This window comes from Tachypleus tridentatus, chromosome 4, assembly GCF_004210375.1.
Source record: "Tachypleus tridentatus isolate NWPU-2018 chromosome 4, ASM421037v1, whole genome shotgun sequence".
Taxonomy (NCBI): domain Eukaryota; kingdom Metazoa; phylum Arthropoda; class Merostomata; order Xiphosura; family Limulidae; genus Tachypleus; species Tachypleus tridentatus.
In genome coordinates, this window is record NC_134828.1 from 100,861,617 (window position 1) to 100,872,197 (window position 10,581).

The 10,581-nt window shown below is 35.3% G+C and overlaps 1 protein-coding gene across 2 annotated transcripts in view; it reads left to right on the top strand.

The window, feature by feature from the left end:
• The window catches only part of LOC143249771 (diacylglycerol kinase beta-like), a 243,099-nt gene extending 232,727 nt beyond the window's left edge, over nt 1-10,372 (top strand). For both annotated transcript variants that reach the window (XM_076500158.1, XM_076500159.1), the window contains exons 23-27: nt 314-515; nt 2,764-2,884; nt 6,558-6,618; nt 8,457-8,575; nt 9,985-10,372. In XM_076500158.1, coding sequence (XP_076356273.1) covers nt 314-515; nt 2,764-2,884; nt 6,558-6,618; nt 8,457-8,555 — 483 coding nt within the window. In that variant the 3' untranslated portion in view covers nt 8,556-8,575; nt 9,985-10,372. The remainder of the gene's footprint in view (nt 1-313; nt 516-2,763; nt 2,885-6,557; nt 6,619-8,456; nt 8,576-9,984) is intronic.
• Nucleotides 10,373-10,581: the final 209 nt, after the last annotated feature.

The following is a 10,581-nucleotide window of genomic DNA, read 5'->3' on the forward strand; positions in this document are numbered from 1 at the left end:
CGATGCTAGTTCATCTGTTTTCTACTGCTATTTTAATTATTTCAGTGTGGTTGTTTCCTGTTAGTCCCAGTTATAAGTTGATATAGTCTCTGTTACTATTTTATGTTTTCCAGTATGGTGTTTTATATTCCTAATTACAAGATGCCCTAGTACCTGTTACTGTTTTCATTTCTCTAGTGAGATGGTTTTCAGTTAACCCTATTTACAAGTTGATATAATTTCTCTTACTATTTTCTGTTTTCAAATGTGAAAGTTTCTTTAGTCCTATAGTTACAAGTAGACATAATCTTTGTTATCGTTTCCAATTCTCCAGTGTGATGGTTTGCCATTAGACTTAGCGAGTGGACCATCACTTCAAGGAATTGCAATGCTCAACATCCCCAGCATTTATGGAGGATCCAATCTCTGGGGAGACAACCCCAGCCAAAGAAGAAAGATGTCCAAACAAAGAAAACGAGAAAGGGACAGGTCTACCACTAACTTTAACTCTATAGATCTCAGCTTAGCTGTGCAAGGTAAAACTTCCACAAAAGCATGTGCTTATTTGTTAAGATTTTCATTGACTTTCACATGCCCAGCCTGATCAAATGGTTAGGGCACTCGACTCGTAAGCTGAAAGTCGCCTGTTTGAATCCCTGTCACACTAAACATGTTGGCCCTTTCAGCCATGGATGTTTATAATATGATGGCCATTCTCACTATTCGTTGGCAAAAGAGTAACCCAGGAGTTAGCAACGGGTGGTAATGACTAGCTGCTTTCCCTCTAGTCTTAAACTGTTAAATTAGGGACAAATAGCCTTTAGCAACGTTTTTCTCATATTTTATTTGCTTCTGTTTCATTGGGAGTAACATTCTTTCAATAACTAGTAGTAGATGGGAATGTGTTTTAGATGTTGTAAGGAGATACTACTGGGTCAAGCTTTCTCTTCTTTTTAAAAGTTAGAATTAATGTAATTATTTGTTGTTTTTTTACATTTGTTATCAGTTGAACAAAGAGCATATACACAAGTATTTCTTTACGCGCTCTCGCATGGCTGTACCATATAAGTTTTATTATCGGTTATACAATAGAATTAAGATTGTGACTGTGGAGTTAATCTAGACAATATGCGCTAGTCATACCTAATTTTGGATGACAAGATGGGAGGCCAGTTGTCTAACTACCCAACTCTTGGGCTACTCATTATAAACAAATAATAACATTGATTGCCATTTTATAACGTTCTCACGTCTTATTTGGTGAGCATGATCAGAGACAGGTTTTGATACGTAACTCACAGATTACGAGTCGAGAGTTCTCTTCGGTAAACCATCAAGGTAACCAAACTTATGAATCTCTTACTTTACTTCAGTACTGAATTAATTAACTAGGAAGTAATTATGAGCGTAAACAACCTTGAAATTACCTACTATACATTTTCAGCAGGTTTGAGTCCTTTTACTTACCATAACTCCAACATTCGTTGTTACACTCATCAGTTTACCCAGTAAGGATAAACATTTACAATCTTCATTTTATTTGGCATAACTCAAACATTCGTGCTCTAACACTATGTAACACAAATTTTGTTCCTGGATAGTATGTGTTATTTCTTAATTGCTTATATTGTAAAAGTACAGTAAATGGCCATTATTCCCTTCAAACTTTGCTTTTGTGATCTGGATAAAGACATTTAGAAATTTTCTATGTAAAAACGGGCAAATTTGCACATTTTCATTTACATAAGGTGTAAATAAAACAACATATGAATCAAGATTTACATGTATTTATACTAAAGTTATACAAAAATGTTTAGAAGTGAGTAGTTTTTCGAGATTTGCGACTGTAATGTAAATCACTTTCACGTATCTGTCCCCTAATATAGTCTCCCGTCATGTTTTCGTTATGCAATCCCAGGTCACAAAAGTAAAGTTTGAAGAGAAAAATAGGTCTTTTCCATTTACTTTAAGCATAAGCAATTGGGAAATAACACTTTCTGCCCAGGAACAAGAAAAAGTAAAAATTTTGTTACATAGTGTAATATTCAATTTGCACAGTATAGCTCTAACATTCATGTTTTTAACATTAAGTTTATTCAGCATATTTCCAATATTCGTGTTACACCTTCAGGTTATTCGGCATAACTTCAACATTCGAGCTGAGTCTTTCCCTTCTTTTGGTTTGATGTTAACTTGTAATTCAATGAAAAAATTATGCTTCATTTACAAATAGTACAGGCCTCGCATGGCCAGGTTGGTTAAGGCGTTCGACTTGTAATCCGAGGGTCGCAGGTTCGAAAATCCGTTGCACCGAACATGATCGTCCTTTCAGCCGTGGGGACGTTACAATGTACGGTCAATCCCACTATTCGTTGGTAAAAGAGTAGCCAAAGAGTTGGCGGTGGGTGGTGATGACTAGCTGCCTTCCCTCTAGTCTTACGCTGCTAAACTAGGGACGGCTAACGCAGATAGCCCTCGAGTAGCTTTGCGCGAAATTAAAAAAAAACATCAAACAAACAAAGAAATAGTTTTAAACATTCAATGCTGACTTACTGCTCATTTATGTCCTCGTATAAATTTTTATATAGAATATTATGTTATTGTTAGGTCATAATGGAAACAGTGTTTTTTGTAGTTCTTTAGTAACCACAATTATCCATATACTATATAGTTATCTATACGTTCATCTATTAGTTTATCTGTTTATTATGTTTTTGCTTCCGACTAGTGTTCTACCTATTACTATCTTGATAGTTTTAAAATTTACCTCCCACTCTCTTACAGATATTGGAGATATGCTGATTGAAGTGATTGGCCTGGAGAACTGTATGCACGTTGGGCAAGTGAAAGCCGGTCTCAGGGGTTCAGGCCGACGTTTAGCCCAGTGTTCGTCTGTGCTTATAAAGTATGTACATATTTACATTACTATTCGTAATTATAACTTCTGCAGAACATTACACAATAATACAACACATAAACTGGACACTATCCGTCTCGTTATTGTCGTATACAAATGCGTTTTCTAGCTCGAGAAGATAACTTATAGTTTAATACATACCAATCATGAGGTTGTAAGTTATGAAAATAGTGTTTTTTAAATGTAATAACTTAGTTCATCGTAAAACGCTTCTAACAAAAATGTGAATATAAACTATTTATAAGTTTCCAAAAGTCATTTTTATACCTGATGGCATCCTTAGATAAACTTCAGTTCTAAGGTTGACATAGCCTTTAGATAAGGTTCCGTTCTACAGCCTTCAGATAAGGTTCCATTCTACAGCCTTCAGATAAGGTTCCTACAGCCTTTAGATAAGGTTCCGTTCTACAGCCTTCAGATAAGGTTCCATTCTACAGCCTTCAGATAAGGTTCTACAGCCTTCAGATAAGGTTCCGTTCTACAGCCTTCAGATAAGGTTCCGTTCTACAGCCTTCAGATAAGGTTCCGTTCTACAACCTTCAGATAAGGTTCCGTTCTACAGCCTTCAGATAAGGTTCTACAGCCTTCAGATAAGGTTCCGTTCTACAGCCTTCAGATAAGGTTCCGTTCTACAACTCTTAGATAAGCGTAATTTTACGTCCCTGTTAGATCCTTTGAATACACATCGCGATTGTAGTTTTAGAATTGTATTCTCCATTGAATAAATTGCAGGTAAGACTGGTTTATCCTTTGGAGAAATATCTGAACTGGAATCCTAAAGGTGATACACTTCTCAGATACATTTCTAAATAATGAGTTTATGTCCATATAAAAGCTATTTGTGTACAATATGATTGTTCTTAATGTTTTATCACAATAGAAAAGAAAATTGTGTATATTTCTAAAAAAAATTATAAGTGAAACAATAGAGAAATAATTATACGTCAATCACATTAGATCTACCGTATCCAGTGCCGGTGAGGCCTTTCGCAAATTCCAAGGCTCTTCATGCCGGACGGGATACATAATGTTTGAGTAATCACAATTTTACCTATGACGTATAGGTATACTTCTGTTTCCCTCTCTACCTACTTAAGTACCGAATAGCTTTCCATTAACTTAATTTATTTGTTATCCATTTCACTCCATTGCTTTTGATTCAATTCTCGGTATGTAATCCATTAGTTTACCTGTTTATTGTGTGAGTTTAGTTCTATCTAATGCTTCCAGTTTGGTTAGATGCTCAAAGCTTTTACTTTAAAAGGTGAGATATTTAATAGGCGAACTGAAAACTAATATAGTCTAAAATATAACTACTTCAACTCATGCATCAACTATTTCAATATTTAAAAAACAACGTTAAGGAAGTAAGTTTTCAACTTCAGTGTGGTAATAACACATTTCAATCTATACGTCACTAGAGTAGAGAAGAAACTTTTAACTTCTCAAGAAATGGTTCTTCTATCGATTTCCCTGAATACGTAATTTGGCATGAATCTAACACTGTAATATGAAGTTTAAAACGTATTCCAATAAGAAGTACAAAACGTTAAATTTTCTGCAAGCAGTTACAAATAACGAACAGAATATAACCAGTTTATCTTGGAATATTGTTATTTACTTCTGTTATTTTCCCTCATCTTATCTACACAATTAAAGGATTCGAATGTTCTGTACTGTTTTCTATGTACAAATAAAGGGTAGATTGTTCTATATAGTTTTATCTGTACAAAGGATCACAATGTTTTGTATTGTTTAAACCTGTACAAAAGGTCACGACGTACTCTGTGGTTTATATATGTAATAAAATAAAATGTCACAATGCTATGTACCACCAATAAGAGTCAGTAATGTTCAGTACAGTCTGATCTATGCAAATAGAAAGCCAGAATGTCCCATGTCGTTTATATCTATCAAAATGAAGTTACAGAATGCTCTATTCTTTTCTATCTGCACAAATAGAGGTCCATAATATTGTTTTGTTTGGTCTTTGTGAATAAGAGTTCTGTTTTAAACGTAGATTAGGCCCAAAATTTTGGAAATTACCTAAAGCGACAAACGACCTGTGTTCAAATTTTTGTAACATACAGCCTATGTTCTGTCATTGTTATGAGTTTACAGGTACTGGTACTGTTTCCTATACACCATTAGAAAAGCAAAATATAAAAATGGTTTCAATTCGTTGAACAACCTTTAACAGAGCCCGACATTGGCCAGATGGACAAGGCACTCGACTCGTAATCTGTGGGTCGCGGGTTTGAATCCCCATCACACCAATCATCAAACATGCTCGCCCTTTCAGTCGTGGGAGCGTTATAATGTCACGGTCAATCCCACTATTCATTGGTAAAAGAGTAACCCGAGAGTTGGCAATGGGTGGTGATGACTAGCTGTCTTTCCTCTAGTCTTACACTACAAAATTAGGGACGGCTAGGGCACCCAGCCCTCGTGTAGCTTTGCGCGAAATTCAAAACAAACTGTACCTTTAACAGAAACGGTTTAATGAAGAATTCGTTCGGCCAGTAGGTTTCTTGTCATTTCACATACAAACTTAGTTTATAATACAACGAAATAAAATGCGTGCACCTCGTGATCTCCAGAGGCCACAGTACCGAGAAATCTCCTTCATTATCTTCAATTACTTTTGTAGCTATCTCAACGCGAGGAGGATGCGAATCCGAGAATAAAGTCCGTTAAGACATTTGTCCATGGTACCTGAGCAAATGTGCAACGTTTGGCTCTGGGAGCTTCTGTGTGAGAGTATAGACCTAATTCAAACATGGTGCCTCACGGATCCCGGTGAGGTAAAATAACACAAAATATCATGCCAATTTAAGCTTAGCAATCCTGAAAATATATTGTTTTGGAATTTCGCACAAAGCTGCTCGAGGGCTATCTGTGCTAGCCGTCCCTAATTTAGCAGTGTAAGACTAGAGGGAAGGCAGCTAGTTATCACCACCCACCGCTAACTCTTGGGCTACTCTTTTACCAACGAAAAGTGAGATTGACCGTCACATTATAACGCCCCCACGGCTGGGAGGGCGAGCATGTTTTGGCGCGACTCGGGCGCGAACCCGCAACCCTCAGATTACGAAGTGCACGCCTTAACGCGCTAGGCCATGCCAGGCCTTTAAATATATGCCTAGTCCTTCATTACATCTGAGTGACTTTTCAGGCGCCTTGTAACCCTCTTGGCACCTCTTGGTAAAAAGCTACGACATATTTTTATAACAACCCCAAAGGGGTCTGTACGCAAAAACAAACCTCATTTGTGCACCAGTCCATGCTACATGCACACATGTGCCACGATGATACCGCTAGCTTTTGAGTATGTTTCAAACATGGCGTCCCTGAATCCCGAGGGGGGGGAAGGAATAAATTATAATTCCAGAACCAAGTAGTTCAGTAACCATTCCTAGACAACCATCACTCCTGAGTGCCCTTCGTGCGTGTTTTATCCTATTTGAAACGGGACTACGCCATATAGATAAGAACACCCGTCCACGCTACTCGACTTCACCGTCTAAGTCTGGACCGACCACCGCCAAAACTGCGGGAGAAGTTCACAGACAAACAGTTACACAGTTACCACATGGATTAATAACAGCTTGTTAAAGTAAATCCTTCAGTGATTACAGAATATCACTTTGATTGCTTTCAGAACCAGGAAAAGAATTCCAATGCAGATTGACGGTGAACCTTGGATACAAACACCCTGTACGGTAAGCTGATTCTAGTTTATCTATATTTATGAGTGTAAGATAAGTTGTTTTAAGTATTCTCTGCTAGATATTAATTGACTATTCTTCACTGTAACTTATAGTGTACAGAATTATCACTTAAATAAACACTAACGTGTTAGAACAATACCAATCTGGTTACATCTCAACAACTACCTTTATTGAAATGTGTTTCAACAATGGTAACAAATAATGTTCTATTTCTTTCCACAATGTGAACAATGAATCTTACAATCCGATCCAATCTCGGTTTCTCTTCTTCCCACACTTGGAAAATGGTTAAGCTTTAAAGTGAGGGCGAAACGTCTTGAGCCCAGAACCAGTTTTTAACAATCAAAAAAAGTTTGATATTAAGAGTTTAACTTATTTGAAAATTGGGCGGTTGGTGATGTAGCATGATTCATGGATATGGTACCATAGTAACAAGTGATGCAAAATATCTCAAGTGACCGTGAATGAGAGGAGACCAGAGTCAGAAATCGAAAGATGAAGGAAGAAGTCGTGTGCATGTTGGTTGAAGGATAAAGCAGGAGCGTTGAAGTGAACCAAGACTGAATCGCAACAAGTCAGTTGCAAGTTGATTATCGATCTGAAAAGGATGCAAATACATGGTTCTGATTTTTAGTTTAGAGAGAATTTAATATAAAAAAGGTAAATATACAACTGAAATAAAAGAGAATGAAACTTACAACATATATACTATTCTTTCTATTATGATTTATATAAATTAAGCACACTTAGCAATGACATTTTAATTTTTGTTGTTGTTGTTATTGGGGAAAATTGTAACATAACACTGGAATTCGTTATAGCTTTAAATCCCACACAGTAAGAGCGTGGCTTCATTATCAAGCGACCCAGCATGACCAGGTGGTTAAGGCACTCGACTCGTAATCCGAGGGTCACGTGTTCCAATCCCCATAACACCAAACATGCTCGCTCTTTCAGCTGTGATGGCGTTATAATGTAACGGTCAATCCCACTATTCGTTAGTAAAAAGTAGCCCAAGAGTTGGCAGTAGGTGGTGATGATTAGCTGCTTTCCCTCTTATCTTACACTGCTAAAATAGGGACAGCTAGCGCAGATAACCCTCGTGTAGCTTTGCGCGAAATTCAAAACAAACATTATCAAATATTAGTACCAATTGCCTCTCCTACCTTCCCATAATTGCTGATACTAGGCATACACACGCTTTTAGAAAGTTATATCTTGTATCTCAGAACGGTTGGTATGGGTATTAACGAACTTTTATGAGATGTATTTTTATTTCAAGTGGGTTTCTCGTCATCAAGAAAGTTATATCTTCATTATAAGTTATACTTTGTAGAGGCTCATGGAAGAGTTGTATTTTTTTTCTTTTATCAAGTACAAACTTTTAGCTAATCGATCCGTTATCTTATGACATATTTGAAATCAAACCCATTTGATTGGTGTATTTCACCACGTCGAAAGTCTCATAAATTAATTTACTCTAATCCTGCTCAAAAGAATTGCAATTTGAGGGTAGGCCGGTAGAGGTCCTGATGAGTAATAAAAATGGCTCCAGCAACTCAGACAAACAAAAACAAAATAGATATAAAATTGCGGGTAAACTTGTTAAGTTCCATTGCGTCATTTAATCATGGTGAACCGATAAAGACTTGAAGCTATAATATCTTATAATCATACAAGGCATAGCCAATACAGAGAATAAGCACTTTATTCAGTGTTTTACTAAACGTATTTTTCATTGATAACAACCCAGATTCCAAATCCTTACAATAACACAGAATATATTTGAATTCTGAAAGTGTGTTTTTTTCCTTCTAATTTACATTTAGATTACAATAACTCAGAAGAACCAGATGCCCATAATAATGGCTGCACCTGCGGACACCAAGCCCAGATTTCCACTGAATTTGTTCTGTCGAAAGTCCTAGTTAAACACAAGTCAACAAATGTAAGTTGCACCATCAGAAAGACTTTTTCAATCACAAAGAATAAATATATCCTATAAATAAAGTTCCATGGATGAAAAAAGTAATCTATAGTTCTTGGTGTTTTTTTATGCTGGTGAAACAATCTTAAACAATGGTTTCAATATCCAAGATATTTGATTTCAACTAAATCATCTTGTCTAAGCTAGAATTTACTGAAACCAGTTAGCTTGTTCTTACAGCTTAACTTTAGATTTTACAAACGTCTTAAAGGATATACCATAGAACACATCTTTATTTGGGAATTTGGTTTTTAGTTGATAATTCTTATGATTCGATAATGGTTATTGTGTCGCCACTAGGTGGCACTAATGTTAAATATAATCAATTATTTGTGATGTTCTCAACAAAATTCTGGGCTAAATGTTCCGAAAAGATGTTTTAAAGTCATCATAATTGATCAGGAAAAGAAAAGTAATTTTAATATAATGTAAACTGTTATTCGGAAAGACAGATATAATGTTACTATGCCGTTTTATCTACATTAATATTTGTTAAATGTACAATCACTTTAGCATCTGGTATACATAATTTTTGAAAAGCGATATTCTGTATAAGACTACTACGTCTTCCCAGTTGTTAACCACCCGGATTTATTTGTTTCTTCCCTCGCCCATTAAGTATTTAATAATCAATGTGATATAATAGTTGTTTGGCAAATAGCAATGTTTCACCTTTGAAAATTCCAATAGCAGTACATTTTGGATTTATCGTGTTTCATTTTAATCTAAAGTTTTTATGCGCATAGCTAACAAAGTGGATTCGTGTTTGATCTAATAGCGAGATCTGACTGTATCTTTGATGACACACGAACGGAGATGCAGTAACTGTTTTTAAACTAAAGCTTTAAGTACGACTACTTTTTCAAGAACTGATGACTTTCAAAAGAATAGGTTTATTCTCGCTCCAGACACGAGAATCATATTTGGGGTCTAAATATAATAGACTAAGTACTAAATTATTTAACTTGCAAAACAGTTGTCGCTGCTAAACTATGGTGAACACTCTTTTTGTATTATTGTAAAACGTTCAAATAATGTTTATTTATATTTTTGGATACAAATGTTTATTTATTTTTTTGGATACAAATGTTTATTTATTTTTTTTGATACAGATGTTTATTTATATTTTTGGATACAAATGTTTATTTATTTTTTTTGATACAAATGTTTATTTATTTTTTTTTTGATACAAATGTTTATTGATTTTTTTGTATCCAAAAAAATAATAGAAGTAAATATTGTTGTTTTTCTCAGATAAAATGAAACTTGTTATTTTCAGTTTTATAACAATATTTACTTGTTATAAGCACACGATAGTGTTCAACTATTTACTCATACGTTTCTCTCCCCCTTCCCCTTTTCCTTCTAAGGTTGAAATACTTCTCATTCCAGTCACGTGATTTAAGGATAGCGACGTCAGTAGCCATGCTGACGTGTATATATTTATCCTTTTGGAGCTTCCGTTTCCATGGTAACTGTTAGATTTTGAAGATCGTCCTTAGATTCCACTACTTCTCTTCGAAACATTTAATGATAGTTTGAAGATTTCGTTAAACGATCGTATTTTTACATATCTCTCATCATCGTGATCTTCCAAGCCTTTTTGTGTATGTACTTCTAGCCAGACGTTGGAATCTTTTCAATTAGAGGAGTTTCATACAAAGTCTCTTTGTTAAAACTTCCAGTTTCAAATTTCATGTTAATATCGTTCAGTGTATTTCTACAGTTTCCGTGTATATAAGATGTATGTAAATGTGATATTTATTCTGTTAAAATGTTTTTCGAGTTACGACACTGTTCTTAACTTCTCACAAATAAAACGTTTTCCATTATTGAGAATTTTAAACTGTTAAAATTGAATTCAGATTTATTGGCCATATTATTGTTTGTTTTCCTGTGAAAGGTTTATGCGTTGGAGAAGTTAAAAAAAACGTTTATAATGGTTATTTGGACTTCAATCAGAAAGA